The 27,423-nt window shown below is 32.9% G+C and overlaps 2 protein-coding genes across 2 annotated transcripts; both read left to right on the top strand.

Moving 5' to 3' along the window:
- The first annotated feature begins 3,213 nt into the window (after positions 1-3,213).
- LOC143468863 (peroxisomal bifunctional enzyme-like) lies at positions 3,214-16,595 on the top strand. Its single transcript, XM_076966312.1, has 15 exons — positions 3,214-3,435; positions 4,449-4,553; positions 5,807-5,907; positions 7,084-7,212; positions 7,347-7,512; positions 7,635-7,797; positions 8,899-9,069; positions 9,330-9,496; positions 9,594-9,755; positions 11,162-11,290; positions 12,449-12,550; positions 13,725-13,867; positions 14,190-14,376; positions 14,553-14,712; positions 15,652-16,595. Exons 1-15 carry the CDS (start codon positions 3,229-3,231, stop codon positions 15,819-15,821), a joined length of 2,262 nt encoding a protein of 753 aa, XP_076822427.1. The 5' UTR covers positions 3,214-3,228; the 3' UTR covers positions 15,822-16,595.
- A 74-nt stretch (positions 16,596-16,669) lies between these two features.
- Positions 16,670-25,954, top strand: LOC143468864 (peroxisomal bifunctional enzyme-like). The gene is made up of 15 exons (XM_076966314.1): positions 16,670-16,808; positions 16,907-17,008; positions 17,131-17,231; positions 17,510-17,637; positions 18,604-18,770; positions 20,997-21,159; positions 22,020-22,193; positions 22,347-22,516; positions 22,611-22,772; positions 23,199-23,327; positions 24,008-24,109; positions 24,565-24,710; positions 24,822-25,014; positions 25,107-25,266; positions 25,550-25,954. The coding sequence occupies exons 1-15, from the start codon at positions 16,680-16,682 to the stop codon at positions 25,717-25,719; spliced, it is 2,196 nt and encodes a 731-aa protein (XP_076822429.1). The 5' UTR covers positions 16,670-16,679; the 3' UTR covers positions 25,720-25,954.
- The last annotated feature ends 1,469 nt before the right edge of the window (positions 25,955-27,423 follow it).

Genomic DNA, 27,423 nt, shown 5'->3' with positions numbered 1-27,423 from the left:
GAATCGATACATTAATCGTGTATTTATCCACCTATGCAAGGAATAAATCGTATTTAAAGTAAACATAGAGACCAAAAACAGTATTTAATGAATTTATTAACGAATAATGTACTTCAATAGCTATATATTTGACATAGTAAGCAAGTAGTGAGGGATTGCGGCAGACTGTGGCCGCAGGCCACATTATCATGTAAGACCCGAAACTGTCTGTGGCCGCTCAAAATCCCGTCGTCATTTTCCTTCTATGCTCATCTTCATTCTCGAACAAATTTGCTTCCAGGGCATATCTTGACATTGGCTCAGTGCATGTTTTTTCAGTTGTTATATTAATGTAGCATAATGCGTCACCATTTTGTGTGGGATAGCTGAGACATGTCAATTTAAAATTTACGTATCTTATAAATAACATGTATCATGCAGTCTTGTGATGTAATATTCAATAAGTTTAGTGCTCCATAGGGCCCTGCTATCGTGCCCTTATCTTGACCACAGTATTCCGATCTTTGGGACAGAACTTCTTTTCACCATGCAGACACACTAAACTTAATCAGTTTAGGCTAGTGCTAGCCATATTTTACTCTCACTAAGTATATACTTACATTTATTTTTTATCAGCTTATTTGTAGCCTAGTTACCACACTGCCTCAGTATCCAAGTTTATATAAGTTATTACATATGTTTGTGAGCATTGTTTTGTCATTGTAATTTTTTTCAACTTATTTATTGTATGTTGGGTTTAGTGGCCGTTCTAACCATTATTCATGTATTTCATTTAGTTACATTATTTTTGCACATTTTCAACCTTTGGCTTTGCTGTTTTCCCACTTATTGTTTACTGGTGGAATTGTTATTTTATTACGCTATAATGATTAGTATTTTACTTTTTGTTCTCCCACACACAATGATAAAAGATAAACAATACAATACAAAAGCAGTGTTTTTCAAAGCCGGCAGACATCTTAGTGACATCAACCAAGGAGGTGATAAGGGCCAACCAAAAATATGTTGGTTTTAACTTTTAAGCTACACTGGAAAATGTGGCAATTGAGGAGTTTCTACTTAAATGTTTGTATTCTCGTATTGACTCCTATTCAATTCGTTTGTCAGCAAATGTCATGGAAATTTCATAGTAATTTGATTTAATTTCAAAACGAATAGAGCTAACCAAAATTAGCTCGAGAAGACTGGCGTTGCTTTCCTCCATGTTAGCCAGCTAGTTTCTCGACTGCCTCCACTAAATTAGATCTGGGAAACTACAAGCATTTACCATCGAATTATGACGTAACCACTCATAGAAAAGCATTATGTTTATGAAAAACAATGAAACAATATAAAAATTTTTCTTATGCTGTGCCTGGTTTTAATAAATAGTGAAAGAATTAAGAAGTTTTACATGTTTTTGCACTTTAAATTTATTCCAGCATTCAAGATTCTGTGCTAAAAATTACCATTTTCAGCCTATGGTTCCTGGAAAAGTTATTCTGAAACTATAGTATTATATATAATAATTAATTGCTGTTAATTGCAAAAGAATCATTCAAATCTACTTTGTTTTTGTTCAAAATATGTTTTCTGTTTTTGAATAAATTGAAATATTCAAAAGGTCATTGCTTTGGCATGATATCATTAATGCACTTATCAAAATTATCAGTTGTCTGTTCTTCCATAGCTTTCCATCAAAAGGTTTTATATATGTTCATTAACCTTGTTATCAGTAATCTTCAAATTTTATCCTACTAGAAAAAGAAAAACATTAAGATTACTTTACCCTATGTAATTTTTATGTAGATTTTGGGACAACTAAACTTTATGATGTGTGTCATCCATTAATTTCCGACAGCTTGTTAAAACACAATCAAATGGTATATAGTTAACTATTGTAGTTTGTATTAATGTAGTCAACGTGATATATTGATTCTTGATGTGTGCAGCTAGAAGGTATTTTAGGCAAATTATGTTTGTTAGCAAAATGAAGTAAAAGCAGCATGTATACTGTACTAAACATAATAGTACTTCAGTTAAATACTTAAACAATTTTGTTAACAAAACAAGATTTAAACAAAATTAAGTTATGCATTTGAAATTACCAGTACCATTGATTGTGGCTTTTATCGATATCATTTGGTAAGCTTGTTTTTATGGTAGAGTTTTGTTGAGAATAGATTTATGGAAAAACAATAATGTTTTTTCAAAGTTTTTAATTTGTCTGAATATCTATTACATTTGTTCTTTTTGCGAGTACCTAATCATTTTGCTGTTAGGTTTAGCTTTGGAAAGTTAAAAATTAACCCACCAGGTAATCAAATATTTGCCAAATATCAGCTTGTCGGTACATTCTTTCATTTAGCTGCGTTAGCAAGTTTTTGCAATTCTGTGCTTTTTTCTAGATAGTTGTTTAGTGTAATTGTCAACTGTTCAATTTGCAGTAGTTTTAAACCTTGATATTTTTATATTCTTATTATTTGTAATGTTTTGGTTTTCGAACTTTGAAGAAGTATTTTTCTATGTGTTCGAATAAATACAGATAGCTGATAGATAGCTTGTTAAACCCATTCTCTATGAGATTTTGAAATGGTAAAACATGCTATTGAGGTTCTCTTGTAAAAACGTAGCATGTACATTTTGTTATATATTTTTACTTAATATTTAACATGTTTGTAAACAAACGTACATAATACTAACACACTTCTATCAATCACAACTTGAATTGAGTGTATAATTGTAGCTTTTTTGCTCTTCCGTGTAGTGATAATGCCCTGAAATTCATTAAACAATAATGTTAAGTTGCCACTTTTTAACTTGACGATATATAGCAGAAACATGTACTCATAGTCATATTATAAGAGTGCCCAGTACGAATATGAAAGCTTTTTCAAATGTTTTTTCAAAATTTTAAATTATTCATAACTTAAAGTATATAAACAAGCTTGTACAACTATGTATTGCTATGCTATCGGTATATGTGTTGATATATTCATTTCTTATTTGGTAGTGAGCATCATTAAACTAGTGACCTCATGTGTTAGTTTAAACAGTATATATTTAATTTTTTATTGATCATTTGACAAGCCACGTATCATTGAAACTCATATATCTTGTGTTAAAAATAAATTTTTTGAAATAACTGTAATACAAACAATATGGTAAATAACTTTGTTACTCTGTGAGGTTACCTACTTAGCTTAATATTTGTTTCAATAAAATGCCATGCTGGTTTACATCAGTTGAATGGTGTTCCACAATTATAAAAAACCTATCTATCTTTCCAGAAATAGGAGTATTAATTTAACACTTAGATTCTTCATAGCAATGTGGAATTACAATGTGAAGCAAAATGTGGCGGTATTATCTGTGGAAAATGTTCAAAACAAATTGTATATTAAAACATTTGCAGAGCTACTGAAAAATGTGAAAGCTGCTGAAGAAAATACACAGGTCTTTTTGATCTTATAAACAGCATATTTGTTATGTTGTTAGATCAGTTTATTCTCTGTCACTGGTACTCATTTAGGTTGGAACTAAATGCACTGAAATCTTGGTGATGAACATATATTTTATATATATGTTTATATTTAGTGTTTGCAAAAAAGGGTTATTTCCCATAATAGCAATGTTTTAAAAATCGATATCCAGAATCGAGTGAGATTACTAAATATTGATATTGCGTTCATATTTTATACTGATACTAATCAGTGTATACTTTTCTTTGCATAAGCCTAATGTTCAGTTGTATCATTTTATATTTTATTGACACCGAAACAGGAGTATTAACCTCAAAATAAGTTTGAATTAAGAACCTGTTACTTTTACTTACTATAGACATATGCTATTATTTCTGTGGAATGTTAAACTTACAAGTATATATTATACAAAAGTAGTTTATGTAATAATGTTTGAATTACCCTTACCTTAACACTTTCCCTGACTGCTATTATTATGTGTTACAACTCTGAGTTTCAGGATGTTAGGATTTTTTCTGTCTTATTTTAGACTGTCAAATAAAACACTTCTTGCATTAAAATATCGTACAGTACATGTGAAACCTGGCAAGCTTTGTTAAAGTATTGTTCCAAATTCAAGCTTTTATTATCAATAGCCAGTCAAAAAATAAGAAACAGCACAGCCATTTTACCATTCTCCCACAAACAGTTTGCTATCTAACCCAAAGATAAGAAAAGACAAACAACACAATCAAGCGAGGTTAGAGAAGGACAAGAAAACTCTCTGATCTCACATTAATCATGTTGCACACTCTAATGCATAATTAAAAGTATAGTAGCTCCTGGCCCTCAACAAACGAGAAAAACTTTAAAAAGTAGGTTTGCGGGGTTTGGCACTGAGTGAAAATTGTCCAAATTGTAAAATAACATGTTTCAACTGGGAAAGTGTTAACAAAATTTTGATATCTGTTATTACCCTTAATATTGTACATTGTTTTCAATTTTTAGGTTGCTGCGATAGTTTTGTGTATTAGCGATGATTTATTTTCCTATGGAGAAGGTGAATCAAGTTTGACGTACAGAATAAGCCATGCTTATCCAATCATTAAAAAGGTAAAATATCTGTTGCAGTTAGATGGAAAATAATATCATGTATTAAGTATAAGTTTAAAGATAAGTTCTGTACATCACATATTTTGGAATTTAGAGATAGACAAGAAATAAAATAAAAACTTTGCATGAATTCAAAATGGGTCAGTGAATATGGTGATGATGACAATGGCGGTAACCAGTGATTCCATTTCTTTTAAAACTATAAAAGCTTGGTTTAATTTGGGAATTAGTACTGTATTGAATATAGAATTTATCAGGGAATATTAGTTAAGGATACATTTATTAGTGATCATCATTGTCATTTTCTCGCGCAGCTTTATAATAATTAAAATATTCTAAGATTTGGAATGTAGCAATCAACAAGACTAAAGTAGACATTCACAACCTCCTTCATAAATAGGTTGCATATTTTGGAAGTTCAATTACGTGTAATAAACACTTCATTTTGCTTTAAATATTATCCTTGTACACACTTGTATGCGTTTCCCACATGTTTCCTTTCCAAAGAACAATCACTTGATTAAAGAACATAATAATGATACCCATAATAGAAACAACTGTGGCTCTATGATGTGCAATACATTAACTAAGTTATCATTTTAGGTTTTTTTCGTTATAGGTATGTTGGCATTTATACACATTTAGGTTATTTGTTACAGGTTTTTCTTCTATCATTAGACTAAGACTGTTAGTTTCCAGGAATTGATCTCTGTTTTTGCTTAGTTAACACGGTCTTATGTATATTTAATGGCATTGAAATGTAAAGAACTAATATTTTCTGTGTTTTCAACACAATGAAAAATCTTTTTGTCAGCTATGACTGGCTACAATTTTAGAATTATTTGCTGAGATTTACCAGAAGAATGGATTAGTTGTTACAAGCAGAAATCGCAAAATGTAAATTTAAAAAATATTTAAAGTATTCAGTTTAAAATATTCTTGTGTTAAAATCTAATATCAAAAGTTTATCCCGAAATCATGTTTAACTCAAGCCACAATGAATTAATAGTAGATCATTCACCTGACTATTATAGCAACTTTTGAAACACTACAAGAGTGAAATACAATAGATAAGCAGTATTTACATGCGCTTGTTCCATTATCATTTTATGTGCAGGTATTATTTATAATTTGTTCTATATATGGTGATGCAATAGAAAAAGACTCTACCAGTGCTATCCCCTGAATGATCTAGGGTTTGGATTTGATCCTGACATTAATAAAACTTATTTCTAAAGGCGTACTTCTTTCAGGTAATACATGCTTTGGAATCTTGTAGAAAGCCAGTTGTAGCCGCTTTGCTGGAAAATGCTAAAGGAGAGCATTTGGAAATAGCTTTGTCTTGCCATTATAGGTAATCAAGCAAGTTGAGAATTCTTCAAGTTAAACTTGTCACAAACAAATTCGGTTTATCATTGTAATTTTTGTAAACTATTCAAATCGTGAATAATAATTGTATATAATATAATTTACTTACATTATTTAACATTAGAAAGACCACGAATGTTCTCTACCTAAAAAGACCGCATATCTGTTTGCGGCTATAAAACGACTTTCAATAGCAGAAATGTACTAAGTTATCAGTTGTAGGCTAATTAGTTTCACAACAGTTCTGAAACTTTGTTTAGTGAAGGCTTCAATCATTTAAACAAAACACTACCATGGTAAGTACAAGGGAGTAAAACAGTATTCTGTTATCTTGCTCGCATTGTTTTGATAAAGTCTGGTTTCCTGGCACAGGGAAAGACAATAAGAAAAGCATGCAGCAGTCAATTTTGACTGCTGGTCTTTTTAGGTCAGGGGTTGGCAACCTTTTGCACTTAAAGAGCCATTTTAACCGATATTCCACAAAATAAAAATCACTGGGAGCCGCAAAACTATTTTCACAATAAAACGAAAACGACACTCTGTAACAAAACTGTCATATTTATGTTAATCGACTAATTATGACGTCACAACCAGAATGATTATGCTTTCATTTACTATAATGTGCTCAGTGAGATAAAGACGCGAGTGTTCTTCTGTTTGTTTCTACTGTAGCAATAAAATTAATAAGAGCCGCTTTAGAAGGATGAAAGAGCCGCATGCGGCTCCGAAGCCGCAGGTTGCCGACCCCTGTTTTAGGTATACAGTATTGCTTCAATGATCTCGTTCTTGAAATTGTCTCTTTAATTTCTTTGTTTCCTGTACCACTAGCAAAGCTAGGAAAACTCACATGGTGACCAACATCCAATTTTAACAGACAATGCCGTAATAAAGAAAAGGAAATTGTAAAGTGGTCAAAAATGACCGCTGGTCTTTCTGGTGTTAATTTACATTTATTCAAAATCTTTATGAAATTAGATTCTGACCACAAGCTCAAATGCCAACACTTGCATTTGCCAAATGCATTTGTTTATAACAACTGATAAAACGAACATTTTTGTTACTAGTAATCTACAGAAATGCACCATTTAAAACTTCTTTCAGAGTTAATTTCCACATAAGGGATATTGTCTAATTTTTGTTTGTTATGTGGAAACGTTTTTAGAACTGCTCTGAAAACAACAAAATTAGGCTTGCCTCAAGTTAAGCATGGGTTGATTCCTGGTTTGGGAGGTACTCAGCGTTTACCTCGATTGATTGGACTACCCACTGCTATAGAATGGATTGTTCATGGAAAGTCATTTTATCATTCTCAAATATGTTTTTATTCTGTCTTACATATAGTTTGTAGTATTGTAGCATAATTTTATCTATGGTAAGTTGTTATTGATCTGAGATTTTTTAGTTTATCTCCCTATGTTTTGCAGGTAACGAATTTAGCGCTGAGATGGCAGTCAGCATAGGACTGGTTGATAAAGTGTTTTCTTCATCAGCTGAAGCTGTTGATAGGGCTGTAGTATTTGCGCACAACCTCGCTGGGGTGTTTCCCGAACACCGCGTACTACGCAATTGTTTTATGAAGGATGCAGCAAAAGTAACTGACAGTATTATGTGTCCAATTGTACAATTTTTTCCTTACGGTGTTTATTTAGTTTGTTAATTTGGGATGCAAGTCACGATATTCTTTATGAGTTTAAATGTTTATTTTGTTCTCAGGGAGAGCAGCTGATTACAAAATACATGTCTGCATTGTCAACAAAAAACGAAAAAGCTTGGTCAATTTACATGTGCCTTCAAACAACATATGCAGCAAGCTTCTTGTCATTTGAAGAAGGACTGAAAAAAGAGAGTGAAGCATTGCAGTTTTTAATTTCATCTGGTAGTTGAAATAACATGTAATTTAATTTAGTGGGCTGCTTCGTATCCCTTTAGTATAAAACCATATGTTAAATTGTATTGTTTATTTTTTGACATTGACTGTGGAGAGCGACTGTGTTGTGTAATCGCTGTTTGTGACTTTTTTTCTGTTTTTGTGGTATGCTAGTAATTTATATCATGTTACTGAGACAAGTCAGCTATGATTTTCCTGCACTCAAGGTCTGGTTATCAAGTTATTTTTCCCCTGCTGAGACTTAATAACTTGTATAAATTCAGTACTAATGATTAAGAAAGGGATTATGCAAACCCAAACCTGATTAAATTCGGTAGATTTTAGATGGATGTTTTCGAAGTAATATCGAAACTAATAATGGTGAACTGGAATGCAACGATAGCTATAAATTTAACGACTTTGGTGAGAAATAATGTTCCAGTTTATTGGTTAAACGTAAGTAGGAACAACGTTACTTGCAATGAAGGTCAATTATAATTGGTAATTGATAATTATCAATACATTTGTTTGTGTCGACCAATATGGTATTCATGTTCACACAAACTTGAATAGTCTTCTTTGAGGCACATCCCTACAATTGATTGTTGTATTGGTTTCATGATTCATGAAGTTTGCTACCTGACGCAAGTACCATACCTTGTCCAATGATATTCAACTGATAGCATAATGCCACCAAGGTTTGAACCTGAATTTACTTGCTGTCCAATTCATGTACTACTGAAATTGTAATATTTTTCAATCAGGTTTGTAACTGAGTCATTTTTTTGACTTGAGTCAAGTCAAGTCATTTTGAGTTGTGACTCAAGTTTATTTAATTTAAACTGCGACTCAAGTCAATGTCTTTAACTTAAAAGCTATTTTGAGTCACACTATGCATTGCATTTAATTGGTTACTATAACGTTATGGCTGTCTACAACCTAGTCCGGTTGATATTTTTCAAAGAAAGTTTTAATTTTTTTTAACATTTTAAAGTATAACAGCTTTTTAGTTATACACTAACATAAGATTATGTAGTTTCTGTTTTTGATTTAATTTTTGATATATTTTTGATATTCAGCTAGTAATGTTTGATAATTAATTCTTCACAGCCCAATTTAGAGCATTACAATATGTTAATGAGAGCGAGATCCTAGCTTCCAGATGGAAATTTTCTGACAAGTTCAACTATCAAACTGTAGAACCTGTTCAAGTAAGGAAGGCTGCTGTGATTGGTTTAGGTACTATGGGGTCAGGCATTGCAATTGCAGTGGCGAGAATTGGTGAGTTTGTCTGATTTTAATGCTATTTTACTTGAAAACAAGTTAGTGTAATTTAAGCTTTTATCATTACAGTTGTGAACAGTACAATTATGAGTTTATGACTTGGTATATATGCATGCTTCTAACTTACATTTAGAAATTATCACAATGTACTGTATTCATTTGTATTGGTTTCTAAAGTGGATAAATAACATCACATACTTTTCAACTTTGTGCTAAGGTCATCTTGTTTAACTCGGTATTCAATTTTTGTCTAATAGGAATCCCTGTTTATGTCATGGAGTTTAACGAAGAAGTATTAAAAGAAAGAGCAGAATTAATTTACAGTACAATTAGAAGGATGTCATTAAGGAAAGAGATTACAGAAACAATGTGCAATTCAATGATCTCAGGGATTGTTCCAATCAGTGATTATTCCATGTTAAAAGTTGGTTGTTTGTTTGTGAATTATCTGACACAACCAACTGATATCAGTTTGTAATTGCAATATAAACAGGTATAAATCATACCCTACTTTGTTAAAGGATGTGGATTTAGTGATAGAAGCTGTATTTGAATTGATTTCATTAAAAAAAGAAGTTTTCTCAAATCTTAATGCAGTGTGCAAATCAACTGCAATCCTTGCATCAAATACAAGTCAACTTGACATTGATGATATTGCTTCTGTTGCAAGAGATCCTGGAAAGGTAATTGTTCTATAATATGTGTTTTTGCTATTTATAGCAGTCCTGGTAAACGCAGTGTATCTTATGGAAAAAATATAGGTAACTAAAGAAATATTTCTATTTGGTCCCTGAAGATTTGTTTTGCATTAAATTTAAATCTGACTTCTTTCCAATCATTTTTTGAAAATGATATGTCATAGATTATTATTATTAGTGATTAAATTGAGTTTGAGTCAAATGTGAAATTTTTACTACGCTGACTTTATTGGAGCCATTGTTCGGCTCGAGTTATTTATAATATTTAAATACAATTAATTGGTATTTCATGTTCGTTAGTCGTGGCCCTATGTAGTTTGAGTTGTAACAAGCCTTGATGGCCCATCTCTTATTACATGAAAATGATGAAACTACTTATTAAACAATTGCATTTAAACATCTCTGAGATCAATGTTCCCTCTAATTTTTCACGAGTCTGAGGAAGCACACTAAATCCCTGAGCGGTCCCTTGGACCACTGTGAGCAACATCAGACGTGCGCACTGTGGTCATTATTATGTGTTTATTTTATTTTCAATTCAGGTTGGAGTTTTTTTCTTGTGCGCAGCAAAGATTTTCTGTGCGCGAAGACCGTGTCAGCAGTGCGCATTTGCGCACGCGCAGCTTAGAGGGAACATTGTCTGAGATAGTTATCATTGCTTGTAACTGTAACTACAAACTGCACAAAAGTTTGTTCTCTGACCCATGATTTTGAAACACCATGTAATTCCAAGCAATTTTTAAATGGTGCATCATAACATGTTTTCCTTACTTCTGTTTTGTGAACCTAGATTACCACAACTTTATTGTTTGGTGTGTTGTTATGTTAACCGCTCAGTTTGAACACTGCATTGTGTTGTGGACAATGTGGTAAAGTGCTTTATGTTTTGCAAAAAAGTACATTTGTTTCTAGTTGGCGGCTTGTGACCATTTTGCTGCAAACAATTTCCACATGTGACATGGTCACTTATTAACCTAAGTAATGAGTCTAAGAGCAATAAGATGATGTAGGCACCACCATTTCATCTTCACCGTATGTGTATTGTGTTTCGAGCTATAAATTGCTTGGAGTGCAGGGCCAGTTTAAATGTTAATGATGTAGTTAATAAGCAATTGTTATAAGGTTCGCTTGTAGAAGCACTAGCTCCACACTTTAACATAAATTTAACTCGTGAAAAATTACTTTTGGATCTTAACCTCCCACTCAAATCACTTGTGACCCTCTGAAATAATTCGGTGACCCAAGTTGGTCTCCACTCGAGGGATTGAGAAGCTCTGCACTACAACCATGTTACTTTGATTTGTTTAACTTGCAAGTTGCAACATACAATTTTTGGCAGCCTTTCACTTCTTTATCCAGCTCACTTGATTGATTTATCAAACTATTTTCAGGTAGTTGGAATGCACTTCTTTGCACCTTCACATCGTATGAAACTTCTGGAAAATGTCTATGGTACTTACACTTCTTATCAGACTATTTCAACAGCAATGCACATTGGCAGCCTTATGGGAAAGGTCTCGGTATGCAGAACTTTTAACATGATTATATAAATATAGTGTGAGGCAAGAACTACAAAACACTACTCAAAAATGTCATCACACAAATTATGTTAACCTGTGTACTTGATTCATTCGAATGATCATATTATTATAATATATACGTCTGATATAGGATAAGCTTTTTAAAAGAATTTGCAGAACATCATGCACAATTCCCCAATTTTAGCTAACTGTCAGATTTTGAGTATTTTGTTGTATTGTTTTTTTGAGTAATTTGACCACATTAAATTTTAATGTGGTGTATCATTTTTGTTCGACAGCAGAAACCTTTCGTTATCTATATTTTCAAAGTGTCCTCAAGTGTACTTTTTACGTGTATTTTTAATTTGGCATACAAGTTACTGAGAAAGGTTATCTAAATTTGGTTAAATAGGCAAAATATATCAGTAAAACGCGAGCTAGACACTTCATTGTCATTTTGTTGTACCCAATACCCAATCATACCAGTTAACTTAAGCTTCACTAACAATAATGTGCAAGAAAAGATGGCTATGGAAGCTATGTAATTTTTGGACTAATTTCGAGATAATGAGCATTTTTAATGCCCCAGGACCAACAAAAACAATTTAGGCTAATTGAAATTTCAATGTTAATGGATTTTGTAATTCGAGTTAGGGATAGTTGTTTTCTGGTATTCTAATATGCCAAGACCAGTCAAGTTTTTTTAACTTGTCCACAATTTCATGCAAAGTTAGGTTGAATTATTGTGCTTTCATTGCAAATAAAATTCATTATGTTCACACATTTGTGTCTTGTGTTTACAATTATTAAAATACAACATTGCTGAATAAATTACATGTCGCTTTCTCTTAAGATTTGATCTATGGCTTTTGTTTTTTTGTAGTAAGCTTCTTTTATCAGTTATGCAAATATTTCAGCAACTTCCTAAGGTCTACCATTTCAGTGTAGCATTTAAACATCACTGTGTCGCGTTACGTTACGTTGTGTAACTTGCATTTACACAAATTTCTTTTCTTGTTTATTATACAATACTTTTGAAACTAATCTTTAATTTATAACAAATTTAACTGGTATGGATCTACTGTTGCCAATTATTACAGAATACATTTGTTTGGTATAATACAATCTTTGCAGTGGAATTAACTATCACATGTATAGGTATTGGTTGGAAACTGTCATGGTTTTGTTGGAAATCGAATGTATTTACATTACGTGACAGAGAGTGAGTTTTTACTGGAAGAAGGCGCTTATCCAGAGCAGGTAAATCGTCCAATAACAAAGAATTCTAATTCAAAATGTTTTCAATTTGTTTTTTATGTTTAGCAATAACTTTGTCTCTTGTAGTGTGAAACAATTAATTGTTTAACCATGAACTTTAGTTTTGCATTAATGAATTTGGAGTGCTTTATTGCTTTTAGGTATAATGTTGTAAAAACAATATTTCACAAACTTAAAGACTGCACGATAAACACGTTCAGAAGTATAAAAAAAAACAATAAAAAGTGTTTGTGTATACAGTCAGACCTTGTTAATCCAGACCACTTTGTTTCGTCACAAAGTGTCAGTTTGGCGAGGTATACAGATAATCGAAATCAAAACAATAAGAGGACAAAATATTGTTGAGTGGGAACACATCACAATGGTCATTGTCAGAATTTTGTATGGGATAGGCTTGGTGCACACTCATGCATTTTAAATGGGAAAAGCTAGTAAGTCTCACAAAAATCATTTCCAACAAACAAAAAAGAATTTCAACAATCGCCTAGAAACCAAAATATATTTTACGTGCATGCTTTTAGTAAACTAGCTCGTCAGCACTGATTCAGTGTTTTGTATAACGATCTGACCTAACTATATCACTGCTCCTTTCATTGTGTGAAGATAATTGGCTATTGTTTTCATCATGTACGACAAATACACAAAAACTTGGATTAACAACCAATCTTTTTCGCTCCACACTTCGAAATCCGGTTTATCGGATTTTTTTCTATTGATTTAGCACGTGTGTTTCAAAATTTCTAAGTAGGAGTCAGACAGTGAGGTTTCTGGATTAAAGGGGTAAAATGCATGAGAAGAAATCGGTTCCCTGCAGTTTGTTATCGAATAGTGGGGATTTCGGTTGTTCGGGGCTCGAATTCACGAGGTCTGACTGCATTTGGAAAATGAAATACGTATCAAATACGAATTTATAAGCTGACAATATGTGAAGTGCACTTGCCATTTTTACACGAAAAATACTGCATATACTTCAATACATATATGGATTGTGTATCCTGTTTGTTTTAAAATGCAACTTTTGTTTTTGACCAATACTAAAAACTTTATTTAAGCTGAATTGCTGGCTTCAAGTAGTTCTGGTTGGAATTGAAATTGAGTAATTTTTGACATACGTAGTAGACTTCCAGTAGTTGAAAAGTTTGCTATGATGTATTAGATTGACACGATTCTAAAAGAATTTGGATTTACCATGGGGCGTTTTGAAGTAGCTGATTTAAGTGGCAATGATGTTATTTATACTGTGCGAAACGGAAGTCATCCACAAAAGAATCATGGAAGAAGACACCGGGAACGTGTGAGGTAAGGTTAGTTGGCTGCACACAGAGTGCTATATGTTTAGTGTATTATTTTATTTTACAGTTGTATTGTAGAGATTTGTCATTTGTTGTTTACGTCATTGAAATCAATAAAATCTTTGCAGAAAGTCATAAGTTTCGCTTATCTTTGGTTATAATTTTACATAATGTTATTTTCTATTTTGTTGTCAGGCATCAGTGCATGCAATAATTTTGATTAATACACTTAACAATACTAAATACTATTTAAATATGTTAGTATTTAAATACTTATGCTACGTTCATGTAACATTCAACAATCAAATACTAAGTGTTTGATTTTAAAGGAATGGAATTCGCTACTGTCCTCTTGCTGATATTTTGGTGGAGTCTGGACGGTATGGACATAAAACAGATGGAAAGGGCTGGTTTAAATATGTAGATCGTGTTCCATATGTTGATGAAAACATAACTCAAATGATAAAGTCCTACAGAGAATCTCATGACATTACACCAAGGACAATTCATTCTGAGGTTTTAAGATTTTTTATGTTTTAATGTTACTCTTTTTCTTTGGATTTAAGATTAACAATTGATTCTGTATATAATTTTTGTATTGCTACATTTTAGCGTCGTTGCAGTGTATATGAAAGACTTGCTTTGCTTGCTTTCCTGAAGTATTATGTTTTATAGTTACGTTGAATTTGCAGGAAGTTTTGCATCGAATGCTTTATTGCATGATTAATGAAGGTTTTAAAATATTAGAAGAAGGAATGGCTTCATCTCCTAATGATATAGATATGGTTTGGCTTCATGGATATGGTTGGCCTAAATCTACTGGCGGCCCGATGTACCATGCTTTTACAGTTGGTAAGTTTAGGGGTGTCCAAACTATGGCCTGAACGCCAACTGCGGCCGGTCGTTTGACTTTTATTGGCTTGCGGTTGTTTACTGGCCTATGTCAATATAACTAACAGAAAATTGCACAGTCCACATAGTCAGGTGCAAAATAATTTCCCAATGGTTTCAGTGGTAACTTGCATTCAATAAAATTGAAAAGTTGCTTAAGTTAAGTCATTCTCAGTCAACTCAACCCTGGTCAATTCAACCCCAATCCATACAACCAAAAAGTTGAGTTGAGTTGAGTTGAATTGGGTTGAGTTGAATTGATATTTATAAAAATGAATGGAGTTAAATTGGCCGAGATTGAGTTGTTTATGGTCGAATTGGCCAGGGTTGAGTTGACGGGCTTAAACTGACATGGAACTGTTACACAAAATAGGACAGAAACAAAAAAACAAAAGATGGCAAGCGAGTGTAAAAAATTCAAGTTCTGTCAGACCTGACAACCATCAGTCCAAAATGCCATATCAATGCTCAGTGCTCTCACTAAGGATGCTACTGCATTGCCAACCTTGATCCACCTTTTTTCGGAGTAAAATCACTCTTAATAAAACGTTTTAGTTTGCCTTTTTTTGCTTTGGTCAGTGTTTATTACCTTTTAGCATTTTCAGTTACAAAATGGATTTTACTAAAGTTTTCAAAAGTAGGCGAAGCAACAATATTCTCACATAGTGAGTGGCTGAACCACCAGTTAACTTTTTTGTATGGCTTTCAAAGAAAAAGTTTGGACATCTCTGGTTTAGAGTGCGATATTGTAATTTTTCTATACCGACACTCTAAATGATTTGTATAAATTGATAGTTCTTTATGTTTAAAGCATTACAACATTTTATATGGCAATGCCTGTGTCTATTCATACAAAAAAAATTTTGCAAGGAAGTCAAAGGTTTTTGATTATATTTTTAGGTTTGCCTCGAGTTTTACAGGTTATCGAACAGCGTTGGCATATGGCAGGATCAAGTGAACCTCATTGGGAACCAAGCAACATGTTGGTCGAGCTGGTGAAATGTCATGGCAATCCGAATATTAATAAATGGATGGGGTTATACAAAACTATCCCAAAAAGTTCATTGTAACACTCGTACTGCCTACATAATTGATTGTGTGATACTGTAATGGCATAGGGTAGTAATCACCGTAAATATTATGAAGTAACAGTCAGATCACAGATTAAGTTAAAACCTGTCATAAAAATTGGTAAAATAAATTAGCTTATACGGTAATGTCAAATAAGTTCTTGTAAACTAAACATGATTAGTAACGGACAATACTATCTTAATTGCTTGCATTTTCTTCTTAGTGTGTTCACTTTACCGCTTTATGTGAATTAACCATTTCACACAAATGAAACATTCTAATGGAAAGGATAAATTTAATTTTTTATGTTCATAAGACGTTCAGTTTGCTATTTTTCATTGCATTGTAATTAAACAGTGGAACCAAACTTTTTGTTATTTCACTGTCAGGTGCAATTATGCTGTGCATTGTTTTTGTATAAAAGTAAGCAGAGCAGGAAATGGAATCTTATGGAAATATTTTCGGTCACTATGATAAATTTTTACTTTCATAATTTGAAATGTCAGAATTTCTGTTTTCTTTGATAAATCAAATGATTTAATAATTCTGCAGTCTGGGTGTTTGTATGCATAGTTACGATTGAATATTTTTGTTGAAGTTGTGGTTTTCGTGTAAACAACAGCAGAGGTTACTCTAAACATGAATAACTAGTTATTTGATTTTATCAAGATACTAATCATATTTATGAAGTTAAGTAATGTGATTGACATATATATGGTGATCATTAACGTGAGCAATTTTCATATCTTTGTTTTTTTTTAATTGTATTCAGATCAGTACAGTGTGTCATTTCACTGTAGGTTTCTGCTTTGGCCAAGTGTGTATATATTAAAACTGATTCAATTCCAACATTAACAATGGCGAACTACAGTGTTAGAAACCAAGTTGCAATAATATCACTTTGCAGTCCACCTGTCAATGCACTTAGTAGTGACGTGCGTAGAGGAATACTAGATAGTTTGAAGAAAGCTGAACAAGATGTAATGGTAAGTGTACTTTGGATTGATCTTAAACAATGATGTTTGTTAAGTCACTTAGTAATCAGAACTTACCGTATTAAAATATTGTATCTTTCGACACATAGGTTGCTGCCATTGTTATATGCGGAGAAGGAAGGACCTTTTGTGTTGGTGCTGATATCACTGAATTTAAGTCTGAATTCAAAACATTTCCAAACCTGTTTGAGGTAATGTTGGATTTTCCTTGTTTTGTTAAGAAGTAGTATTATGCTGTATATTGTACATAGTGTTAGATTTCATACCTGTTATGGTTCTTGATCAAGATTTTAGTGGCTATTTACATTTGTAGCTTGTGGACATCTTGGAAAGTAGTCCAAAACCTATTGTTGCTGCTATTCACGGACATGCCTTTGGAGGGGGCCTGGAAGTTGCCCTAGCTTGTCATTACAGGTTTGTGCATGTTTAGAAATTTCATCATAGTTCAGGAGGCGTCGTTCTTATTCATCTTACATTATCATTCATGTTATTACTTTTTGATACATACACACAATGAATTATATTAGATGATTACAGTATTGTGGATTTATTAATGATTAGAATGTTTTATTTTGGACAATTTCTTTCTCTTGCTTTATGTTAAGGTATTTTTTTTTATTTACTTGTTTATATGTTTGAAACAGTAAAACGACTTGATCAGAAGTTATTGACATATATATGGTTTTTAATAGAGTAGCCCTGTCATCTGCTAAACTAGCTTTGCCTGAAGTTAAACTGGGTATTTTACCTGGTGCTGGAGGTACCCAACGTCTACCACGACTTATTGGTATTGATTCTTCAATGCAGTGGATTGCATTTGGTTAGTATGTGAGTAACCTTAATAGCATTGGCAAGGTAGAGTCGTAAACTTACAGTAAAGTGTTAAAAAGGAATAAAGTAAGATACCACAATCAAATATCGATATCAAAGAATTTGATTGGGATGATTATGGAAAATGGCATAGCATAATTAGTAAGGTGATACAATAATTGTTGCTATAACACGGTGCTTCTCTTTTTCTTGTGGCGACCCAAATATTTGTGTAAATTAATAGCGAAACTTTGGCGACCCTAATTCCCAAACTACATTTCACACAACTTTTTGTAAGCATAAAGTGAATGACAAACAAGTAAGACAATTTAGCATAAACAGAGAAGTCCGAATTTAGTTAACGTGTGCCTTGATTTTGTATTGTTTCCACAACTTTGTGAAAATTTGGAGCAATCTTACTCAGTGCCAATCTCATGTTATCTTCAAGCTGAAGACAGTTTCTCATCTTTGTTTTGATGTGAGTAAGCACAGAAAACCCGCTCTTACACAAACAGGTGGTATCAAATGGCAGGAAAGCTTTTACTGCGTGCGTGCCAACAAAACTCTTTTCATTATTGATTTTTTTCCAAAATTTTTCTGGTTTGAAATCGCCAACGTGTTCTCACCTTCTAGAATAGATGAGAAAAAATACTACACTACACTAGCCACCAACCAACCGACCATATAATCACAATATTAGTCGCCACTGTTGTAATGTCAAAGGGATATTCGTTAAGTATCAATCTGTTGCTACAAGAATTCGCTAGTCAGAAACCTTAAACGAATATGCAATAGAATGCAGTAGTCAAATATCAAAAGGCTTGGTGAACTATATGTATTCACGACCCAACCAAATCAAATGGCGACCCACTTTTGGGTCCGTGACCCAGAGGTTGAGAAACACTGTTATAACACCTTCCTTTTTAATTTCTAAATGCAGGTACTACGTAATTCATTTTTGCTTTCTCTAAAACAGGTGATGAGTATTCTGCACAGACAGCTGCCAACATTGGGATAATTGATAGAATATTTCCTTCAAATGCCAATATTTTGGAAAGTGCTGTGCAATATGCACAAAGCATAATTGGAAAAAGCCTAATCAATAGACGAGTATCCCAGTTACCTGTTAAGGATGCTTCTAAGGTATTATTGCTATTAAATATTGACACTAACTACCAACCACGATCACAAAGTAGAATTTTCATTCACATCTTTTTCATCCCCATTCTGGTTGCTGACAGCTCAAGATAAGAATTTGGATCCTGATTGTTTTCGTCTTTAATCTTTCCTTTTTTCTTCATCAAAATTCATTTTAAAATTCTTGTATCCGAACTTCTTTTCCGTATTGATTATTATTAACAACTGCTGTTGGTACATTTAAGACAGTGAAATTAAATGGTCAACATGATCTGGTGGTGATGCCACAGAAGCCCACTTAGTGAATTATATTGCAAATAGAAGCTTTATACCTATTTTGTCTTACTTTGTAAATGGTTTGTAACTCTACTTTTAAAACGAAAAAATCGCAACAAAACAATAAGTTATGAAATTCAATTCTTATTTAATATGAATATTTAAGTGTTCAACGGCAATTGTTGAACTTTTTTGAATGCAAATTAATTATTAAACTTGAAACTGATATTTTGCTGAAAATTGAAACATACGTTTTCATGTTTTGTAAAAGATAATTAGGAATAAAGAATTTATATTTATAAATCGTTCGGTAATAATTTCGTTATGGCACTCATTAATGTTGACATATATATATAAAACATTTTTTATGACAAAAGTATTTTTATGGTAATTTGTTCAAGCCGTTTTAAAAGCAATGTTTTTCAGAAAAAATTTGTTTTTAAGCAACGTTTTCTAACAACGTTTTTTACCACTTTTTAAGGTTATTTTCATAAACTAAAATGAGGAAAAGTGTGCATTTTTTGAAGCACTATGTATCAAAATGGATAATATTTGGTCATATAAATGTTCGAATTAGCCAAAAGTTGAACTTATCTTATAAGCTGAATATGCTACCAAGATGGTAAACAATACAATTGTTGCATTTTATTATTTATAAATGTTTCTCTTTTTATCTATTATTTTTAAATGACCTTCTAGTAAAACAAAGAAAAAATTTGCACGGTGATGCTAAATAATCCATCTTAAAACGTCTAGCTCTATCTTTTTAAAGCATTTTGTATACACCTTAAAACCCAAAGTTGAGTTAGGAAATGTATAAGGTAGTGGACAATTTACATATTGTACAAAGTTGCAATGCGTCAATTACTCAAGAGTGACAAAAGTGTACCACGAATGATCATAAATGACCACTGTTTATTTTTAATTAAGCTTCTGTTTTAGAACAACTTCTGTTTATATGACATTTTCTTGCTCGATTTTCTTTCACATCACTGTTGCGAAGAAGGTACATATAATGTGTAAAGTGTTTTGTAACAGTTATATTGTCTTGGGAACTGTGCATTTTTGATGTCATGAAAAGACAGTAAGGCAATGACAAGAAAAATTTATTCCTGAATAATGCAACAATTGCTATATTGTACATTTTTGGGTACATATTTTGTTAATAAAGCAAGTATTGCAAAAAAGTGAATATTTGGCAAACCAGGACAAATTAATAAAATATCAAGACATGGTCTTAGTCTTAGATTATAGTCCAACCTGTGGTATATCGTAATGCCATTAGCAAAGTTAAAGATCACAAACTAACTTTTTTCTGCATAACCAACAATAGTTGTTCTCCTTACAGATAACCGACAGTAGGCATGTCACTCTTCATTTTTGTTGTGGCAGTATGTTTACAACCCCATCCAGTTAAGGATGTGGCCATGTGTATCGACATATTGTATACCAGCACAATGTTTATTGATATGTACAGTAATTCGTTTTACTTTATGATAAAAAAATCCAAGTAAGGCTAGTTAATGCAACATTAGTCAATCAGCGCAACCCAAATAGTACTTGTTGTAGTTCAATTAAACTGCTCTGCACAAACTGCACTAAATCCACGATATTGATATTCCTTGTACAATAACATCAAGTAATGGCACTGAAGCACAAGTAAAAAGGCATGTCTACTGAGAATTAGTCTCGACTGCCAAGACCTTACAAAAATTGATTTGTACTTACGAGTGCTCAGAGGTTATCGACGTCTACTGTATAAATTAGGCAACGGCATTATGATAATCTGAGAACGTTTTACGATACATGTTTTCATCCATACTGAAGTTGGCCTGGAGTTAATTAGAATATCTTTTGTTGTAAAAAGTGTTAGCACTAACAAGATAAATATAAATTAACAGCCTTATGTGACTAATAAAGTAATGTTTTGGTGTAAAGAGAAATGGTATATCACAGGTGTCTCACATTATGGAAAAATACAAACAAATTGTTGGCAAGAAATCCAGGGGTGCAATTGCACCAATGGTTTGTTTAGAAGCAATCAAGCATGCTGCACTGTTACCTTACGTGGAAGGAATGAAAAAAGAAAGAATGGGAATTGAAGCTTTGATGGGATCAGGTGGGATTTCTTATTACACAGAGTTTGGTTTTAGATTTTATTAAAAGTTTTTGCATTCTTCATTCATAACATTGTTTTAGGTTATTTCATCTATTATAATGTATCATTATAGAAAAAAGGAAAAGAGCTTTTCCACGACTTAAACTCGTGGTTAAGTTAATTTCTGATTACTGGAGCCCCAGCTACTGGGCTAGTTTTTGTGCGAGTTCCTAAGAAACACTCATTTTCTATTTAGTTTTTTTATTTTAAGTTATGTGATATTGCCTGAATTTAAAACAGTTCAACATGACCAGTGAACAGAAGCATGTATCTTTATTGCCTTTCCCAAAGGCATTACAACAGTAGCCTCACTCGGTATCGAACACAGACCACATTTTGCTATCCCAGTGCTCTAACCACTCAGCTGCCGAGCCAACAATTGCAGTTAGCATAGCTTCAGCCTTTTTTGCTGTATTGCTTGCTGTACTGTAAGTGGCTTGATATTTTATAGTTGTTATCTGATAGTATTTCCATTTGTTACTAGATTTTACACTCACATGATATTTTATAAACCTAAGCTTAATCGGATCTTCATCACCATTTAGTAGAACGGAAATCTTTTTCTAAAATGGTTAATTTGGTTAGTTTTAAATAATTGGATAAGTTCTAAACTCTTGTTAATTCTAATCGTTATTTAATATTTCAATTTTTTAAGATAAACTGTCAGTTTTAAACCTATGGATATGAGTGTTATAATCCTGAACATTTATATGCACATATTTTTTGCATCAAGCATTTTTTAGCTTCAGTATCCTAAGTTATTTTAAGGCTATGCAGTATGATGTTAAAAGAGAGAAATGTTTGTTTCTTATTGTATACAGATCAGTCAAAGTCTCTCATCTATATGTTTTTTGCTGAGCGTCAAGTGCGCAATTGGACCATTCCGGGTACTGGCATAAATAGCAAGAATACAAAACCTATAAAAGTGGAAAAGGTTGCTGTCATTGGTTTGGGGACTATGGGTAGAGGAATTGTGCTATCACTTTTGAAAGCAGGTTAGGTGTACGACTGACCCTAACTTATGTGATGTTTATATTACATAATTTTAATTGTCATACGCTTTGTTAATAATTTTGTATGTTTTCATTTCTTTTTTCTAGCAATTTATTGCCTTGCGTCTTTTTTTGGTTTACATCAGTCTTTTTCAGGAATAAAGCACGTTTCTGTTATGGAATTAAACAAGACAGCTCGAGAGAATGGTTTGTTATTTATCAAAAATATTCTTGAGGGTTATGCTGCGAGAGGGACGATTTGTGAAACTCAGAAGCGCAGCATGGTTGATGCCTTGAAGCCAGTTTCAAACTTTGAAATGCTAAAGGTTTACAATGATAGTTTAATAAAACTATTATTCAAGTATAACTTTGGATTATTGAATGTGTATAATTACATATTGCATGTGCATAATTATTTAGGACACTGATCTTGTCATTGAAGCTGTGTTTGAATCCATGTCGATCAAGAAAGATATTTTTACAAAACTTGGCCAAGTTTGTAAGCCATCAGCTGTATTAGCAACCAACACAAGTGCATTAGATGTTGATGAAATCGCCATGGTAACACCTAAGCCAAAACAGGTAATGTATATCAATTTGGCTGCAAGCATGGAATTTGTATGATTGATGCGAAAGTTGTCTGTTTTGGGGAGACAACAATATTTATATATACGATAAACTTAACAACTTTTAATACTAAATGGAAGCTTTGTAAAGTTAAAAGCCAAAATTAAAACACATTGTTTATAGATGGCAGTTGTAAAAAAACCGAAGAACTTCAGTAAATGAACCATTCGTGGGACCGTTGTGAAATGGTCTTGTTAGTGGCGTAGTCACGTTATTGAAACATATCAATCCTATACTTTACAATAAAATAAGAAAAATTTTGGACCGTGTTTCAGTAGGCTCGTCAGAGTGGTCAATCATAGATTTCTACTATATTTGTTGTGCGTATGCCTTTTGTTGTGACTCGTGAATATCTAATCCTATAGCAGAAATATATTTTAGGTTGTTGGAATGCATTTCTTTGCGCCTGCACATGTAATGAAATTACTGGAAAATGTCCGTGGATCAAAATCATCACCTCAGGTTATTGCTACTGCAATGAACATGGGGCAGAGAATGGGAAAAGTCACGGTAAAGTTTATTAATGCATTTTTTGCGAATGGAATTGACTTGTGAATCATGAATGTGTAATAAATGTACATATGCCAGAAAAACCTCAGCACACAAGAGATGACAGCACATAAATTATTGTAAAATTTTGTTCGGTTTTGTTTAGCATATGAATACCAAAAATGTTCTGACACAAATAAAAAGCAAGAACACAAAAGCAACAATGATTAAATAGTACATAAACTACACTGGAAAATGTGGTAAGACCTCTGTTGAAATGGGCACTATGACAATTGGCGATACATCAACTAGCAATAACGAAAATTTAGCATCAGCACAGCTACTTAAAAATTTGATAATTTTGACGTTTTAGGATATTTTTGAGGGTTTGTGTTATTTTGGCACAACAGTATAGTAGGGAATAAATTTGAAGTTTTTAAGAAGATCGTTTAGTTTAGATTCGTAATATGTGGTTTGGTTTATTCTGGTATTGTGGTTAACAAAAAGACCCTATCATTCATGTAATAAACGTTATTTTGCTTTATGCAAATGGGAATACATATCGTACTAATCGTATTCTTCATTTTTGGAAAGCCTGTAAATAGCTTTTAATCACTTTTCTTTAGTGTAAAGTTTAATTGTGTAGCATAGAAGAAATATGAGCTAAAAGTAACACTGAGTGTAAAATTTTTGATGGACAGGTTCTTGTGGGGAACTGCCATGGATTTGTTGGAAATAGAATGTTTAGACACTATACAGTTGAAACTGACTTTATGCTGGAAGAAGGAGCGTATCCTGAGCAGGTTAACCTATCATATACAAAAAGATTTCACTAAATTTTTTACTTTCATTTACTTTTGAAATGCTTTTAATTGGAAATGGACCGCATGGCTTAATATCCCTGTAACGTACTTCTTGTCGTATGATTATGTTGGTTTTTCTTTAGTTTCATGTCTTGCAAAGTATTTATTGTTTGGGCTAATGATACTCTAAGCCCGGATTGTTTTAAAAACAAAGCAAATGTAGCATATGCAAAAATACAAAATTCTAACATCTGTCGGCAGTTGTACTGTATCTTAAATTACAGTACCGGTTTATTCTTTTTTGCATTCTATTCTTATCCTTTTCTGAAATAAGGTTTTTCAGTTTTGTTCCTTTTAGTCTTCCATGATGGATACGCCGTGAACAAGAACCCTTGATAATTGATTGCGGTACATTCTTTGGTAAATGTTGCATGTATTACTGTCGTTTTTACCAGGTTGATACAGTTTTGAAAAAATTTGGATTTGCAATGGGCCGATACCAGGTTGGAGATTTATCAGGCAATGATATCGGTTACCGAATGCGGACTAAATTTGAAATGACAAACAAACAACAGCCCCCTGGTGCCCCAGAAAGAGAAAGGTGAAAATTAATAGTTTTAGGTTGCATTATAGAACCGCACTTCAATGTAGCCTTTGATTTTTTTGACAGTATCCACCTACTCTGCACTTATCAATGTGTAAATTTGCATAGGCATGGTGTGCGGTACTGTCCTCTCGCTGACTTTTTAGTAGAATCTGGTCGACTTGGTTACAAATCTGACGGGAAGGGGTGGTTTCGGTATCTTGGAAAGAACAGGGAACTGACTGTGGATAACCAAGTCACTTCGATGATTGACAGCTATCGTAAGCGGAATAAGATTGTACCGCGCAAGATAAACGGTGAAGTGAGTATTATTAAATAGGGTTCATTGCGAAATATTGGACTGCAGATTATGATAGCAACGTAAGCGCAGTGCTACGTTTTATTTTGGTGCAGGAAATCATTGAACGTGCTTTGTATCCATTGATAAACGAAGGTTTCAAGATCTTAGAAGAGGGTATTGCTTCAAATCCGATGGAAATTGACCTGATATTGGTTCACGGTTACGCGTGGCCACGTCACACAGGGGGGCCTATGTTTTATGCTCATATCACAGGTATAACGTTTGAGTCAATGTGAATTATACTGTAGTATAATGTGCTTCACTTTACAATTCCTCAGTTCATTTGAAAGAAAAACTTGTCCGAACATCTTCGGTTTTCATATGTCTTATGAAGACTGGCGCAAAACATGTTTTGAATTATATAAGTATAGTCAGCTTACATGAAATGAGTTGTTTGCCAACTAGGTTACTATACCAATATGCACCAAATGCAACATTTTATGTTATGGTTGTCAGTTGTATTGAAAAGAGCCTGCATCTACGAGTAAATTTACAGGTCTACCGAAAATTTTGCGCGTGATTGAGCGGCACTGGAACAATGCTGGACTCAGAGAGCCACATTGGGAACCAAGCAAGATGCTTGTTCGTTTGGTTAAGAACCATGGAAATCCTGATATTATGAGCTGGACGACTTTGGAACGAGAAACTGTTCGAAGTGCTTTGTGATGCCTTACATTTACAATAAACCTTCGTCCGTTTTGATTCTACTCGATATGTAAAGTGTAATTCTATGCAACTTTTTGTCTTATAGAAGTTTATTAATGACCAAATAATGTATTTCCAATTTTGCAGTAAGTGTGGTTTTAATGAAGTTTTATTATAGCGTAATCATTAGTTTAGTAGCGCGTTTGTTTTGTACCAAATGTGGCTTAATCGCGTCATTACAAGCAATGCGACAGGTGCTGTTATTTTGTTATTATGCTTTATATATCGAAAGATAAACGTAAAGAAGAGCAGGACACGTTGACATATTAAGTTGGTTATAAAGCTTATTTTTATTTGAATATAAATCGTTTTAAATTTATTAACTACCAGTAGAATAGCTTGGTTCACAGTTGGTGTATATAAAAGTCGGGAAAATTTAAGAAACACAGTGAAGAAAAATGACACGTACGAACTATTCAGTTGATCGTATTTACTAATTCCTGATTATTTTCTCGATCGGAATAATCCAAAATCATTTAAAAAAACTTCTAACGTTTTTTCAGATTAACTCATTGCAATTTTTAAACAATATTATATTTCCAAAACTTGATCAACTTTCCAAATTATTCAAATTTGCTTAATCAAAGTAGCAATCAAGACATCTTTTTCTCACTTATGTAATTACAACACTGTGCTAAATTATTATTATAATGCTCTATTATTGCAACGTGTAACAACTTACCCCACACTGGCTACTCCTGCTAAACTGCCTAATTGCGAAAAACAAACCAGCTATAAATTGTCAAACTTTACTGTGCTGAAAACTTCAAGTAAATTTTGGAACATGAGCTTTCTTTAACAGAAAAAATTTCAATAACAACATCATTCGACAATTTTTTCGGAGAAAACCTAAAACTTTACTTTCTAACTCCCAAAACTTACTTTTAGCCTCAAAATCTATGGCAACATATAAAGTCTGCGAAAACTTACGTCACTTAGAAAGATGTGATAAAGGTGATTCTGTGATACTAATTTTAGCGCAAGAAAAAATTTATTAAAGCAAAAAAGCGAGTTGTAACAACGGTTTCCTCTACGCTACACCACCTGAATATTGCAATTTCCCGAGTTGTACGTCACGATTTAAAAAACTCTGTTAGACCAACAGTGGATCAGTATGTCCGGTCTTGCTTTTTAAACCTGGCAATTACCATACAAGATGTTCAAGTCTCATGCAAAACTTTGGTGAAAATGTGCTTCAAAATTAATAACATGTGATTTTTAAATAAAAATTCTAGTCTTGAGTTTGGCATGCCAGTTTGAGACATGTGATTTTACGAATTTAAAACCTAAGGCATACTAAATCCATGTGCAAAATTTTATGAAGCCACACGCATCATTCCTCAAGGGATCCTCATAATTTGTTGCGTAAAGAAGTCAAAACCAACAAACCCTCAAACATAAGACGGCCGACGGAGCAAATAAAATCGTGCCCACGTTTTGACTGAGCATGGGGAAAAACAAACGCCTACTTATATAACGTCAGCATTCTAGAGCAATTGAGTGTGGGGTGCGATCACCATTTTCTAATTTAAAACTGCGCCAGTAAACAGTTAAGCACAATTGAAACGGATCTTTTATTATCCCAACACATGTTGCGCAATGTAGATGGGACGAAACTAAGCGTACGTTCTGCCAAATGGGAACGCTTTTTTTGATCAACAACAG

Source organism: Clavelina lepadiformis, chromosome 8, assembly GCF_947623445.1.
Source record: "Clavelina lepadiformis chromosome 8, kaClaLepa1.1, whole genome shotgun sequence".
NCBI lineage: Eukaryota > Metazoa > Chordata > Ascidiacea > Aplousobranchia > Clavelinidae > Clavelina > Clavelina lepadiformis.
This window is presented reverse-complemented; position numbering and strand designations above follow the sequence as displayed.

Excerpts from the sequence above, each read along its gene's own strand:
- LOC143468863 (XM_076966312.1), top strand. The coding sequence starts at position 3,229 with ATGGTGTTCCACAATTATAAAAAACCTATCTATCTTTCCAGAAATAGG. Across the intron at positions 3,436-4,448 it reads CTGCTGAAGAAAATACACAG|GTTGCTGCGATAGTTTTGTG; the intron begins GTCTTTTTGATC and ends TTCAATTTTTAG. Across the intron at positions 5,908-7,083 it reads GCTTTGTCTTGCCATTATAG|AACTGCTCTGAAAACAACAA; the intron begins GTAATCAAGCAA and ends AAACGTTTTTAG.
- LOC143468864 (XM_076966314.1), top strand. The coding sequence starts at position 16,680 with ATGGCGAACTACAGTGTTAGAAACCAAGTTGCAATAATATCACTTTGC. Across the intron at positions 16,809-16,906 it reads AAGCTGAACAAGATGTAATG|GTTGCTGCCATTGTTATATG; the intron begins GTAAGTGTACTT and ends TTCGACACATAG. Across the intron at positions 24,110-24,564 it reads AAGGAGCGTATCCTGAGCAG|GTTGATACAGTTTTGAAAAA; the intron begins GTTAACCTATCA and ends CGTTTTTACCAG.